At 31.0% G+C, this 16,678-nt stretch overlaps 1 protein-coding gene across 1 annotated transcript; it reads right to left on the bottom strand.

Annotated features, from left to right (window-relative positions):
- Positions 1-6,810: 6,810 nt before the first annotated feature.
- Positions 6,811-7,224, bottom strand: LOC126886146 (uncharacterized). The gene has a single exon (XM_050652994.1). It carries the CDS (start codon positions 7,222-7,224, stop codon positions 6,811-6,813), a length of 414 nt encoding a protein of 137 aa, XP_050508951.1.
- Between the last annotated feature and the right edge of the window lie 9,454 nt (positions 7,225-16,678).

The raw sequence follows: 16,678 nt of genomic DNA, 5'->3' as shown, positions 1-16,678 counted from the left end.
CCAAAACATTGTGTATCGTCAAAAATGCTCCAATAAAAAAATGGTTCCGTTTATAATAAGGGACTCCAGTTATTTGCGTTGGTCATACCGACAACGAAATGTGCTAGTACCGCTAAGTTTCTACCGTTATGGTAATAAAATTAGCCAGGGGTAGTTATTTACGAAAACGGCCATAGGCGTACCCGTGATGAGTACTAGTGGGTTTAAAATTTAATCCAACGGGTAAATTAATTATTAACTAATCCTAGTATATAAAAAAATGTTACAGAACTACTGTCTTAAAACCATAAATGGTTGGCACCACGCATTGGGCAGCCAATGTAACAAAAATAAGAAAACTTCTGTTGGAGTGAAAGTAAAAAGAAAGATATATACTCCAACAGAAGTACGGAAAAAAGAACTAAATAACTAGATGTAAGCTATCGGACAAATATATGAGACATAATACGTAGAGATATAGATGTAAAGAAAAGGGTGTTGTGGCTTCTACGTTGAAAACTTCTGTTGGAGTGAAGGTAAAGAAAAGGATATACTCCAACAGAAGTAAGGAAAAAAGAAAAAAACTAGATTACTAAATAGTTGGGGCTATTATGAAAATAAACATGAAGGGGCTTCAGCGGTGAAGCCGTAGTAGGAAAAAAATACTACTTTCCAGTAGTATTAGTGGAGGAAAGTGAAAGGATGTAGAACTGAAGAGAAGGGGGTATTAAAAGGGATAATAGGGATAGCAGTAGAAGTATGGAGAGACAGAGGCAAACTGAATAGAGTTGGCTAGCAAGAGATACAAGAGAACAACTTGACACTCTAGAATGGATACGGCTCGTTTGCATGCCTGTCGAAGAACAGTAGCTCTATGTAGATAGTAATGATGACTAAAAGGTAAACTAATAAAATAAGAATAATGTACTGAAGAGGAATGAAGATGAATATTTTCTAAAGACGAACAAGGTAAATAAATCTAACAAATCATGGGCGCCATGAAAATGATCTTCGATCATTCTCCCAGGTATCTTATACTGCTGTCAAATATTAAATATATCAAACCTGTAATAATGAACATAAAGGAATAATAAAATTCATGATATACAAAATAAATAAACATTTATTAAAATTAACTACCAGATTTTTAACAACCTCTGAGTTAGACAAATTAAATATAATGTGACTCTAAAATGACATATGTTATATTTTAAAGATGATATTATACAATACAACAACACTAATGTTATCTTTTACAAAATTAGATACCTCTTGCTTACATATAGGGTACACTCACATGAGTCTTCTACCAAATGGCTATAGTACGCTTGCTACGTGCAACTAAATGAAACATACAAAGATGAAAATAATACAAATAAACAGGCCCAAGCCTCACTAAGGGAAAATACAATAATGAAGTAAGTAAGTTAAGTATACAATGAATGAAATAGAAATGAAGTTGAGATAAATACCGACGATGACCTAAATTAACCGAACAAATGGAATAAAGCGAATAACAATAAAATATTTGGGAAAGAAGCAAGTAATATTATAAAAATAAATTTACCCGAATTACATAAACCAATATCAAAGCAATAATAAAGTATTAAAAACCTAATTTTCTCTAGGCTTATTCCTGTGCACAAGAAATTACCGTAAATACAAAGTTTGGGAACCAAATACAATAATATACAAATATGTCATATAAAAACAAAGGTACGCTAAATCTGAAAAAAATAATTAATAAACATAATGTATCAACTACATGTCTGATATATAAAATCCATAGTTACTTAAAACACAACACTAAATGTTCCCAAACGACTCCTAAAGAGGTTGCTGCTGCATCCTCAGAAATGAGCATCAGGATGATGCGGCCCCATGCCCTCCGTAGGCCCAGGTGGCAGGACGAAAAGGAGCTGGAATGCTCCCTAATAGCTTGTTCCCAAAAATGACTTACTCCCAATGGTGACTTGACTGTGGCTGTGGTGGTTTCCCTAGGTGGTCAAAGAAGGGGCTACGACTTGATCTTATGGTTTCTCCCAAATGGCTAAAAAACATTCCCAGTTTTATTTCCCATTTTAAACATGAGCAAAAAGTAAAGGGAAAAAGAAATAATTGAGGAAACTTTTTAGAAGGAACAGTATAGAAAAACTGACCATTAAAAATGGAACAAAAACCAGTCTCAGGTAACCTTGAACTATTTTGAGTGTGAAGACTTTAACAAATGACATTGATTTATCTGAGGGAGTATCTGTAAAAGTATATTGAATTAATAAAAATATTGGATGTTCAATAAATTTAAAACCTACAGAGAAATGATAATTATTTCCAATATTAATTGAGAATTGCATACGTTTGGTTATGTCTAACCAAAATCTATTTATATATAATTTTCCTTGAATGAATATTCAATAATCGAAATAATATACAACCTAATATATCAAATTAATGTTCCATCACAAAAAAACCAGGCTATATATAAAAAAAATTATTATGAAAAAATAAATTTTTTTACGGGTTGATTCTTATCCAGATTCCATGAGATGTTGAGTTCCACACATGTTTCCATACTCCAGATAACTTTTCACTTGAAAATTAACCAAAAATAATTTAAGTAGTTGAAATTATCAACCCGCCATTGGTATAACCGATTCGAACCACAGCCCACAGTCAAGTAAAGAACATTCATCTCTCATTCAGCGAGGAAGACATCAAACTCTCACAGAACACGAATTAAATGACAAGGAACGGTTCAACTATGTTCCGTACAGTGTGACGTCACATGAGAAGTCCTTTACGAGAAAATTAAGAACTTAATTAAGCGATCAAGAGAAAATAATTTTTAAAATAATTACAGCGCTAAAAATGATATTATAACGGGTGGACCGTTACAATAGGTAAAAGAAAATAGGAACCATTTGAAAATATTTCTAAATGGTATAATCTTATAAAAGATTAATAAATTAAATCTTTAAGTGATTAAACCGTAAATAATTGAAAAATATTATTAACTCTTGCAGTCGGTAGTATCTATCAAAGTAAGAGTAAACATCTCAACATCTAGCAATTTTTTTAGGATAAATTAAAATATTCCTATAAAAAAAGTGATACCCAAAATACAACTATGTTCACTATTTAGATTTATTTTTTTTTAATAATTAGTAATATAAATTGTAGATGGCTAACATGCAGTTCTTCTTTGGGTTCTACATCGATATTTTGTACGAACTAATAAAATGGTTAAAAAAAGATCTAAATGGACAACCAAATATAATAGAATATACCATCAGAGATTTCCAGTAATCATTCTTACATCGGGAAGACCCAGTAAGAAGTCGAAGATCATATTAGATTTTTGAAATTAAAGAAAAATGCTATTCAACCATTTGTTTTTTGTATGGGTGGTGATAATTAATCCCAGAGAGATGTTGTATTTATAGAGATGTTATTGTAGATGTATTTATTTTCACGACATTAGGTATACATTTTTTATATAATATAAATATATATATATTTTTATATATTTTATAAGAATAATCAAGTTTTGTAATATTTAGTTATTCAGTTTTTTCCAAAATACATTATAAAAAGTTGTTTGTGGTAATTAAAAATATATGTTTTTTCTTTTTTTAAACTTATAGATACTTAACATTAGTTTGAAAATCGGCAAAAAATCGGTGCTTCAACCTATTATTTGTAATATTTATGTAGATATTAAGTCGTCATTGTGTTTACTTATTAACTATTTGTATGTTATATAGAAATATACATGAAGATGACATTCGCTGAACCAAAAAAGTACGTAAATATAATGAAAAAAACATTGATTCAAAAACGGGAGCATTAATTTTTGTCCAAAGATCAGTATTGTTGGTCCAATGTAAGTAGATACAATAACTAATGCTCAAAAACATTAACTTCTATGAATTAGTACGTTCATTCAATGTACTTTCTAGTTAAGAATTAATGTACCGACACATTGATTCAATGTACCGATCCATTGATTCAATGTACCAATACATTGATTCAATGTACCGATACACTGATTCTTAACTAGAAAGTACATTGAATTACCGTACTAATTCATAAAAATTAAGGTTTTTAAGCATTAGTTAATGTATCTACTTACATTGGATCAATGATACTGATCTTTGGACGAAAATTAATGCTCCCCGTTTTTGAATCAATGTTTTTTTTCATTATATTTACGTACTTTTTTGGTTAAGTGTTGTTACTTCACGCACACTTTAAACCCTTCACGCACTGCTATCTATAACGACAGTTTTCACAAAATAAAAACTGATACATAATATGACATAGAGTAGATAAATAGTTTTTTCATTTCGAACAATATTTTTTTTGACAATTTGGGTCATTCTGAGCAAAAAAGGTCTCGTCATATTTCTTTAAAATTGATTGTTGTTGGGTTATATGCGAGGGAGAACCTATTTTAGATATTGGCACCTGACTTTGCAGTATGTCCAGCCTGTTTGAAAAGAAAGTATTTTAGTTTATCAGTTGAATAAATATTCTGCGAATTAAGTTTTCAAATAAAATGGTAGTCGATGTTTCCAGAGAAAAAATCACTGCTGGTTAAAATATAAGTGGCGACGGATACTCAAAAGGTACAAGTAATTTTGCAGAGGTAGCAGCTGCAAGATCTGATCTAGTTTACCGGAAGTTGATGGGATGGGATTTTGTGAGTGAAGTAAGTGTAAGATGTGTACCGCTTTCCAGAAAAATAGACTTTAAAATTTTTCGTTTTTGATTTTGAAAGAAATTTTAAATTTTTTTTTAATACGCTGTTTTAACCGACTTAAAACAAGAGTAACTTTTAGTACTAGAATAACTCATAATTTAATACTCTACTGTCAAATATGCTTCAAAATTAAAGACCAATAAGTTATGAGATAAAATATCCGTTGATCTACCCAAGACGGACGCCTATGACAGGTACTAGAAATTCACAATTGATAAACTTAATTCATCTCTGGAAGAGACCTAAACGTACCAGTTTTTGTTTTTCTAGTTTTTTTTAATTATTTTTTAAAGTCAAAAAACCGAAAAATTTTTTAAATCGGTTTTTCTAGAATACGGCATATCCTATCGACTTAAAGCAAGAGTACCTTTTAGTACAAGAACACCCCAGAATTTAATAATCCAGTGTAAAATGCTTAAAAGTTAATGTCAGAAAAGTTATGCTATAAAATATCCGTTTCTCTACCAAAAACGGACGCCTAAGACCGGTATTAAAAATTAACAATTATTGGAATCGATTTATGTCTGAAAGATAAATAGGTGTACCAGTTTTGGTTTTTCCAAATTGAAGCGTTCTGGAGCTATTTTAAAAAAACTAATTACAAGACGCCATCTTTACAGTGAAGCGACTAGATGAATTGTGTTAAATTTTCTTAAAACTGTCTGAGGAATCTCCGTTTGTTAGGAGAGTTTATAGACACCCTGTATAATATAATAGGTACATTCCCTACTATAACCAATAAATTGTACACATTATTGATTTTCATCCTAATTACTTTTATTGCGTGTGCTTACATAAAAATATGATCTAGTCACTTAAAATAAAGATGTTACAGTTTGGTAGATATAAGAGTTCAAAGGTGTGTAAAAAATCCGAGACATTACTCAAGAAAATAATTACATATTTAATATGTACCTTATAGTCTAAGAGCTAGTGAACCCTCCGACTAACGGTCGTCCTGACGGGCTAGAAATTTTTGTAGTGATAATTCATAGCACACCAAGGCTAAAAACCATGACCTGGCAGGCATCAGCGGTGCACGTGTATCTACCAAGTGAATCGAAAAGTGCAAATTTAGGGGGTAAAATAAACTTTCTCCTGTAAGGTTTAAATTTAAGTATGTGTTTGAGTAAGTCATTTAGCAGAAATGTGTACAATGACAGGCGATTCTGAAGAGCATAAGACCTTGCCAGGCGAGGGGAAAGATTAGGGGTTTTTCCTAAAATTATTCTTTTTGCATCGAACAATTTTTTTTAGGTTTTTTGAATCATCCCAAACAGAAAAGGCCTTTAGTGATTTTTCTCTTAAGTTAATATGTAGTTTTTATAATTAAGAATTTTATATAGGAAATAAGCCACAATTTTACTAAAAAATGAATTTATTAACGTGTCGAAGCCCAAATCGGGTTTCGTTGTCAAAATACAAAATACTATATATACTATATACTATATCATAGTATTTTGTATTTTGACAACGAAACCCGATTTGGGCTTCGAAATAGGAATGGCGGTTTTTGACAAAACACCGGTTTTCGGTTATACCGGTTTATTTGCTTACGGTTTAACCTAGCGGTTATAACCGGCCAAAAAAACCGGTTTTTGGAAAAACCGGTTTTCGGTTTTTTTAATATAATAGGTTACAAAGTTATATTTACAATGCACTTTAGTTTGCGATACTCCATTCGACTCGATATCAATATGATCAAATTTAGTACTATCGAAAGAACATAAATATCAATACAAATAAAACACACTTTTTAATAAAACCATTTTATTCTATTAATTAATATGTTTATTTATTATTTTATTATTATTAGATATTTATTGATTATTATTAAATATAATATAGCGTAAGATTAATATATATGTTACGGTTAAACTTCGAAAATGGTTAATCTCGACATTAACCGGTTAATCTTGACCTTAACCGAAATGTAATGTTAATGTCGTACGAAATTCAGATATATTGACATTAACAGGTTAATGTCGAGTTTAACTATTCTCCTTGGTTAATGTTGAATAATGTATTATAAAATAATACAACGTTGCCAATTGTATAAAAAATACCTGCTATTTATTCAAACATGACGAACTTCCGTGACATTTAGAGTTGCATAAAATATTAGCTGCCTTACAATAGCACTTTTTTGAACCACATTTGGTTTTGCACGAGCATCTTTTGTATCCTTGACCACCACATAGAGATGAAGTCGCTGCAATCTCACGAAGAGATTTTTCAACAACTGAAACTATTTCGGTAGCAATAAGGGGAGCTGGACATACACTGAACTGATTTCTTGTAAATAAGTGTGGCAATGTGCCCTTTTCTGTACCGATTTTGTAATACATGTTATCGTCAACTGTCGTAACAACGCCTAATATATTCCTTACATCAGCTCGTCCTCTATCAACATCGGAGACAGGTAATCTAACAGTATCACCAATTTTTGCAGCCGGTAATAACTTATTGGAATTTAGTTTCATTTTTTTTGCTTGTTGAAGCAAACCATCTTTTGCTTGAAATCTGTTTTCGATAATAGATTTCTTTCGGCAACATATTAGGCACCTTAAATCATTTTATTATTTTCGTTAATTTCAGCACAACAGTCTGTATGAACAAACATATTGCACGAGATACAGACGCAACCGTTCGAACATTCAAACTCACAAACACCACAACAAATTAGGCGCTTATTTGGTATAATATTCTCATTTAACCTTTCGTTAAATTCATTTGAATCTTCAAATGTTCCTTCGACTTCTGGGTTAACTGGAGGAAGAAGATTTTCAGAAGACCAGGAATTGCTTTGAACTTCGTTTGTTTCATCGATTTCTGTCGTAACTGGGGGAATAATACTTACAGATGTCTTGGAATGATTAGTTTCGTTTGGTACTTCATATTTGTCAGCGACTTCTGTGATAACTGGAGGAATAATGTTTACAGAAGAGCTAAATTTGTCATTTTCGTTTGGTTCGCTTGAACTGGTTATAAAAGTTGTACCTGTAAGTAATAAAGAAACGAATAATTAATAACAATAATTATTTACTACCCATAGCTCTACAATTTACCTGTAGTAATACCTGTAGTTGAAATAACTATACTTTTTGCACGAATGTCACTTGATTACGCAACAAAACAATGTGGACTTTAACAAGACACATGTGTTAAGGTCGATATTAGCCGGCTAATGTCCGATTGAAGGCTGAATATCGTTTATCTTCGGACATTAACCAACTAGACTGGTGAATCTCGATATTAACTGGGTAATATTGAGATTAACCTGATTTCGGACGTTAACCGTAACATATATATTGGATCGAAATAAAATTTGATTTGTGTGAATCCCAAAGATTTGTGAATTTCAGTAGTCAGATGTAGAGAACAGTAAACCAAAATTATTATTATCATACTACTGCTCAACAGAGAGCGCTGAAATAATTCAGGTTATATAGTCATAATCATTGTATATTATGAGAGTAGAATATAATATGCAATTATTGTATTAAATTAATGATGCAAATTTAATTTGCCATTTAAAAATATAATCCTCTAAAATACCCACCAATTTTCCTTTCCTCCCAAACTCAAAAAAATCCCCAACTATTTGAACTTATAAAAAATTTCCCAGACTCTTTGAAATGGGATTTAAAAACAATAATATCAACATAAATATTTTACTTAAAAATAAATTGGATAATGCAATTTATCTTTCATTTTTACTACCATCAAAAAAAAATTATTATGTATTACTTTTAACACGTTTGTATATTAATTTGTAGAATAGGTACATTTTAACTCATTTAATACTTCCTGTATGGGTGTATCGTTTTGAAAACGTAGGAAAATTCTTGGAGATTCGTATTCGTAATCAGTTATTTGATATTCATGGTCAGAGCATTATTTTTGGTAATCAGAAAAAGTAATTCACCCACTTCAATGTCAAGAGTTAAGTGTGAAAAATAGATGATGTTTGCGTCTTCAACCAGATCACTTCTTATGTTAATATTATGATTACAAGTACCTTTTCAAGGAAATATTGTAATAAAACTTATAAATTGTTTCTGGCTGATGTGAGATTGCACTTTCAGTTTGCTTCTGTATTTATAAAATAAAATAAAATTTGAATTATGGTTTTGTTTGGAATAATTATTTGAGAATAATAATTATGATTGGGATCCAAAATAATACCTAACCTAATCCTAATCACCGTGAAAACCTTATAACCGGTTTTTACTTTAAAAAGAAAAAACCGGTTATAACCGGAACAAAAACCAACCGGTAAAACCGGTTATTGCGAAGTAAAAAAACCGGTTTTAGGTTTAAACCGGTAGGTTTTTCCCATCCCTATTTCGAAACGTTAATAAATTCATTTTTTAGTAAAATTGTGGCTTATTTCCCATAGAAAATTCTTAATTATAAAAATGCCACAAGGAAATAGCTTCAGAACAACATTAATAGTTTTTGTTATATAAGCGATTGAAAATTTTGAAAATTGCGAAATCGGCAATTTTTAACCCCAAATTGGACATTTATCTAAAAATTTCAATGTTGCAAAGGTACGTAGATATTCTTCAAACATTGATTGATGAAATCCCGAAGAGTTTTTTGCAATAAAATATCGAAAACCCCTTTGTTTTTGTAATTGCTAATCAAGCGGGCGCGACACTGTAGTATAAGTGAGGACGTTTGAGTTTGCATAAATTCATTATCTCGAGAATGGGCAAATTTCAAGAGAAATCCTCAGACAGGTCGATTTTTATTTTTGAATTAGGACTTTTTGGCGTATATATAATAATAGTGACGTCATCCATCTGGGCGTGATGACGTAATCGATGATTTTTTTAAATAAGAGTAGGGGTTGTTTGATAGCTCATTTGAAAGGTTATTTAATTCTCTATTCAGTAATATAAAAATTAACATAATTATTTATACAGGGTGTACAAAAAAAATTTTTCTTCTATTTGTCAAATTTAATCAAAGTTAATTTAATAAAAAAAAATTTTTTGTACACCCTGTATAAATAATTCTGTTAATGTTTATATTAGTGAATAGATAATTAAATAACCATTCAAACGAGCTATCACACAACCCCTACTCTCATTTAAAAAAATCATCGATTACGTCATCACGCTCAGATGGATGACGTCAGTAGTATTATATATATGCCAAAAAGTCCTAATTTAAAAATAAAAATCGACCTGTCTGAGTATTTCTCTGGAAATTTGCCCATTCTCGAGATAATGAATTTATGCCAACTCAAACGTCCTCACTTATACTACAGTATCGCGCCCGCTTGATTAGTAATTAAAAAACAAAGGCGTTTCCGATATTGTATTGCAAAAAACTCTTTGGCATTTCATCAATCAATGTTTAAAGAATATCTACCTACCTTGGCAACTTTGAAATTTTTAGATAAATGTCCGATTTAGGGTTAAAAATGGCCTATTTTGCAATTTTCAAAATTTTCAATCGCTTATATAACAAAAACTGCCAACTTAAGAGAAAAATCACTAAAGACCTTTTCTGTTTGTAATGATTCAAAAAACCTAAAAAAATTTGTTCGATGCAAAAAGAATAATTTTAGGAAAAACCCCTAATCTTTCCCCTCGCCTGGCAAGGTCTTATTCTCTTCAGAATCGCCTGTCATGGTACACATTTCTTCTAAATGACTTACTAAAACACATACTTAAATTTAAATCTTAGAGGAGACAGTTTATTTTACCCCCTAAATCTGCACTTTTCGATTCACCTGGTATATACACGTGCACCGCTGATGCCTGCCAGGTGATGGTCTTTAGCCTTGGTGTGCTATGAATTATCACTAGAAAAATTTCTAGCCTTACAGGACGACCGTTAGTCGGAGGGTTCACTAGCTCTTATACTATTATTTTCTATGTATTAATACACGTTGTAAACGGTTTTAAGTTAGTGTTTTCTCAACATAGGTACTCGACATGGCATGACTAAGAAAATTGTGGTGATATGAATATGTTTGTATAACGCCCTGTAATAATTTAACAGACTTAAAATTTTGTTTTTATATACTAAATAACTACACATTCATCCTGCCTCTTTGTAAATAGATTTATATTAAAATTCTTAAGATATATGTGTAAAATGGCATGACTCAGAAAATCGTGTAACTTTCCACGAATTTTCTTACATATTTTTTAAATAATATGTATAGTAAAAAAGGTGTAACTAAACACCCTGCCATTTTAAATAATATCTACTTAAATTATTTATTTGATAATAAAATTTATTTTATGACTCAGAAAATCACAGAACCAGTGTGAAAATTTTCCATAGAATTTTCTAAGGGACAAGTGCTGTTAAACATTAGGAGACGTTATGCCAACATTTTTTTTTTGATCATTTTGAAATAAATATGTTTGATTTATTAAGTTGGCAGGACTTTGTATATCTATATACTCCCTTAGTCCTTTTGCAACCATCCTGCCCAAAAATGTTCTTCATAAAATCGATAGTATCCTCTCGTTCTATCGATATGGCAGGACTCAGAAAGTCATCGCAACTACCCATTTTTTTTCATGGAAAATCTAATTTTCACAGGAAAATGTCACAGGAAACCCGTGGATTTTTCTACAAATTGTAAGTACCTTCTCTAACCTTTCAGTATTGCAAAGGGCAGGACTCAGAGAATCGTGGTTGAACTTCTGTCAATATCTCCCGGTTTATATGTAAGTAGTAGCCAATTTATGCTAAAAGCTCGTATTAATTTGCTTTTAACTTATCGACCTGTATTCGACGAACATCAGCACGTGAAAGAAATATATATTTATATAAAGAACGGAAAGTGAAATAAGGTCAAAATTTGCCCGGCAAGTTGAGCATAAAAGAGGATTAGGGAGACCTTGAAACAAATGGAAAACCAATGTTAAAAAAGAAAATCTCTAAAGCCGCCTACTCACGATACTGCGGTGTCGTTCGACAAAATCGTCGATGATATCAATTTTGCAGTACTAGCAGCATAGAAAACAGTTTCTCTATGGTAAAATTGTAACGATTTTGTTGGATCCTCGGTCACACACGATCAAACTTTTTGTCATTTAGTCGAATTCGACAAAATTGAACGACGCCGCAGTATCGTGAGTGACCAGCTTAATACAAGCAAGAAAACGACGCAAATATTAAAGTAGTAAAACCGCTCACATACCTGGGCGTACAGATAACAGAGGGTGGCAGACTTCTCTCTGTTGCAGTTTTTGGATATAAAGATGTGCATACGGAAGTAAAGTTTAAATATATAAAACCGCCATATGACCAATAGTAACATATGGCGTAGAAATATGGCGTAGAAACATAACAGAAAAGACAATAAGCCTTATCAATACTTATGAAAGAAAGATATTCGGGACGATATGAAGACCCACCTGCGAGAATAGTATATGACGAATGAGGTTTAACCGTGAGTTGTATCCATATCACAAAGAAATATCTATAGCAAATTATGCAAAATTGCAAAGAGTGCGCCAGGCAGCTCACCTTATGAGAATTGGTAATAAAAGAAGACCTAGAAGAACGCTTAGTGGAACGATGGTGGGACGTCGGCCAGTAGTAAGACCAAGAAACAGGTGGATAGATGAAGTGACCACCGATACTAAGGAGATGTTGAGAGTGGATAAAGTTAAACCAGGTAAAGAGATGTTTGGAGGCGGAAGCTAGGAGAGGCCACGGCCCGACTTACGCAGTAGCGTCATACGATCATTATACATGATAATCTACATACTAAATAATATCCTTCTAATAAAATTCAAAGATATTGTAGACTCAAATATGAAAGCAAAATCAAACCGTTAAAATAAGCCATATTAGGAAAAATGTTTTATAAATAAATTTATTGTATTGTATTATAGTAGGTATCTTTTACTAGAGATAAGCAAAAGATTAAATATGTACCCCTTACACAAAATGTAATAATACAAATTATTATGTTTCAGATCTAAGGATTCGTTTGTAAACATATAAAACGTTGTCACTTATGGTAAACTAGTAACAATTACAGATGAAATTTAATTGATTTTTTTTTTTTTCAATAAGAATGATTTATCCAGGGCTAGTCGGGTCTCCCACACTAAAACCATTAACAATAAATATGTCGTCTTGTCAATAAGAGATGTTTTGTAATTTTCTCGAGTGACATTTACAAACTTAACTCATTAGTTATAAGTAATTTTTATGATGCTGGCAGAGAAAATTATTCAACTTTATTTATTGAAAGACGGTACTAAGTTAAACGTGTTAATAATGTCATTGAGGCTTGAAGCGTCATGAATAACAAAAAGGATGTAGAAGAATTTGTTCCATATTTTAGTATTGAGTATACCTACATATTTATGTTTTGTATTGAGTATAACATAATTTTTATACTCTGGGCTAATTAGCAAAATACAAGGAAAAGTTATTTACCAGCAATTTTATTACTGGAATCGAATCTTATGATTGTATATATTAATAATATAGGTATGCAAAGTCCGCAGATAGTGTGCTACTTTTTTTATAAACAAAATGGCGCCCGAAAATCGTGTTTTTTTCAGTTTTTGCTCTATAACTCCAAAGATTTTAATTTTACACCAAAAACACTCAAATAAAAATTCACCGTAATTAAATTCTGCATATAGAGACGTGTTTCTCCCGATTTACTTTGACGAAAATTTTCTTCGGAAAATGCGGGTTTTTCCAACAAAATCTTTAATTTTCAACGAAAATTTTAGATAAGTAATTGTTTATCAATAATTAGATAACTTGGTAATATAAAAGCTCTTTTCGTATAGATAATAATTTTAGAAGCAGATGGAGATTGAATGAACAGTTTAGCAACAATTGAATTGTTAATAAAAAATTTACGGTCGATATAATAACCACAATAATTTTGATGCATAAGAATAACTATGACTTCTTTAAAACAGGTCACTGTACCTATCCAATGTACTTTATAGAATTAGAATCGGACTCTTTAGACGGTCTCAGGAATATTTTAAAAGTATAAACAATTTTTTGGCTTATAGACTTATAAACAACTAGAATATCTCGGAAAATATTCAATTAAATTAAATCATGAAAACTGTATTGGAAAAAAAAAGCAGGACGCTTATTTTAAAAGAAAAACGTTTAATTGTGATGAGTGGTTCCTGAGATACAACCAGTCAAAGTTGACCGGCATTTACGGCGAAGATATAAACAATAGGATCATAATTTTTGAACCATCAACTTTTTAGTTTTGTCCTATTTCTTCACACCAATTGTCTTATGTTTAAAATACTCATAACATATTATTATAATAAAAATTATCGATATTACGAGTGAAAATTGCCAAAAGTAGCAAAATTTCAATTAGTCCATATGGTGAGACCGCTCCCGTCTGGAAAAAATTTCTGATCCGGTTTATTTGTGGATTCCTATTCAAAAATGTCCCCTTTAAATAAATCTGAAGGGTGCCGAGCGGAATTTTTGGGCAGAAATTGTTTAAACAATTTTTTTAAACAAATACAAAAGATCATATTTTTTTGCTCTGTAACATATATTTTTAGATTCATTGGGACATTCCAAACAAGAAAAGTATCTTGTAATTCTTCTTAAAAATTGATAGTTTTCGAGTTATAGGCGATTTAAAATCTGAAAAATGCAAAAATACGCATTTTCGAGGCTTAAAAACTCATATTTAAATTAGTATTTTTGAGGTTACCAGATACTTAAATTGAAGTTTAAACATTTATCTTCCAGATTCTGAAGAGTGATTTCGTCTAGCCTTAATTTAAACCGTTGTTTTTTAATTGTTAAATATGCATATCCATCCGATTTTTTTACCGGTGCGGCGCGCTCTATTTCAAAAATCTCCATTTTTTTTTTCGAAAAGTATTTTTTCTAGATTTTTTAGGACATTCTAAATAAAATAAGTTTCTTGACATTTTTCTCAGAAGTTAATAGTTTTAAAGTTATAAGCGATTTAAAATCCGAAAAATGCCAAAAAATACATTTTCGGATTTTAAATCGCTTATAACTTTAAAACTGTTAACTTTTGAGAAAAATGTCAAGAAACTTATTTTATTTAGAATGTCCTAAAAAATCTAGACAAAATACTTTTCGGAGAAAAATTGGAGATTTTTGAAATAGAGCGCGCCGCACCTGCAAAAAAATCGGATGGACATGCATATTTAACAATTACAAAGCAACGGTTTAAATTAAGGCTAGACGCAATCACTCTTCAGAATCTGGAAGCTGAATGATTAAACTTCAATTTAAGTATCTGGCAACCTCAAAAATACTAATTTAAATATGAGTTTTTAAGCCTCGAAACGCTGTGTCTAGGTACACGCTAACGTGTACGCAAATAAAAAAGTTATGTACACGCTTAAACGTCATCAAGTCAGTGACATCATTATTTAGCGTGTACTATGACTGGGTTTTTTGGTACACGCTAATTTGAGCCGCGTGTATGCTGTGGTATTAAGTATCTGTAAGTATCGCGAGTGTCAGAGTTTCCTTATTTATACTTGTTAAGTGTTTTTTTTTAATTAACTCTATGGAGTGTGGACAATTATTTAGTTCTTTTAATGAGTTTAACAACATTCTAAAACAGTATGAAAAAGATAAGAGACAAAAATTCGTGATTAACGGTAGCAGAAGTAATAAGATAAAATATACGGGGCGATTGATTAGTGTGATAAAGCTCAGAAGATCCGCAAGTAATAGATAGCAATAAAAGTTAGTATCAAAAATTTTAGCAAACTTTGAGCTTCATATTACAAAATTACTAAAATTAGTTAGAATGTTACAGGGCGTTCGATAATATACTGGCGGACCAAACTTATGTTTTTTAAATGGAACACCCTCTATTTTATTTTATGTTCGAAATCTTCTTAACTTCCATATCACAAAAATATAAAGGTTTATTATGTTATACAGGATATTTACAAAGTTATAACCAATTTTCTTTGAAAATCGTAACAAGTTCAACTCCCTGTATAAATAAAAATAAACACCAAATAAACTGGCATAATTAAATTACGTATAAAAATTATTTTAGCAGTATTTTGTATATATCATGTTAACTAATATTTATTTTGCTAACCTGAATATATACTTTTATGTGCATATTGTTTTATTACAATTAAGTTTGAAACATCTGAATAGTTTTGCTTACCTTCCCCTACCCTTAATAAAAATATGTTCTATCAAACAAACAACAAACACTAAAAATATCAAAATAGCGTGTATCAAAATATAAAGTCACCGCGCACGCTAAATAATGACGTCACTGGCTTGATGAAGTTTAATTCGCGTGTACCTAACTTTTTTATTTGCGTACACGTTAGCGTGTACCTAGACACAGCGGCCTCGAAAATGCGTATTTTCGCATTTTTCAAATTTTAAATCGCCTATAACCCGAAAACTATCAATTTTTGAGAAAATTTACAAGATACCTTTCTTGTTTAGAATGACCCACCAAACTTAAAAATATATGCTCCGGAGCAAAAGAAGGTGATCTTTTGTATTTGTTAAAAAAAATTGTTTAAACAATTTCTGCCCAAAAATTCCGTCCGGCACCCTTAAGATTTGTTTAAAGGGGACATTTTTGAATAAGAATCCACAAAGAAACCGAATCAGAAATTTTTCCAGACGGGAGCGGTCTCACCACATGGACTAAATCAAAAATTAGGTTGGAGAAAATGTAATCTCAAAGTTCAAAATCGGTATACGTTAAAAAAATGCATTTTCTCGGCTTCCCATGAAACAATTTTCTTCATTCTTTTTTTGTTCCCAAGTAACTCGAGTAGAGCCATCTAACTAACCCATTATTAAATGTCAAACTTGCTGTTGTTTTGTTATAATAGATTAATTTATTTATAAGAAAAGAAAACTACATATTTCTTCCAGTTGTAGACTTTTTTTAGGTAAATTTACTACAAGTGTACC

This window comes from Diabrotica virgifera, chromosome 6 (assembly GCF_917563875.1).
Source record: "Diabrotica virgifera virgifera chromosome 6, PGI_DIABVI_V3a".
Taxonomy (NCBI): Eukaryota; Metazoa; Arthropoda; class Insecta; order Coleoptera; family Chrysomelidae; genus Diabrotica; species Diabrotica virgifera.
The sequence above is the reverse complement of the archived record's forward strand: the minus strand, read 5'-3'. Positions and strand labels throughout refer to the sequence as shown.

Bases quoted from the DNA above. Each gene is read 5' to 3' on its own strand.
- LOC126886146 (XM_050652994.1), bottom strand. From the start codon at position 7,224: ATGAAACTAAATTCCAATAAGTTATTACCGGCTGCAAAAATTGGTGAT.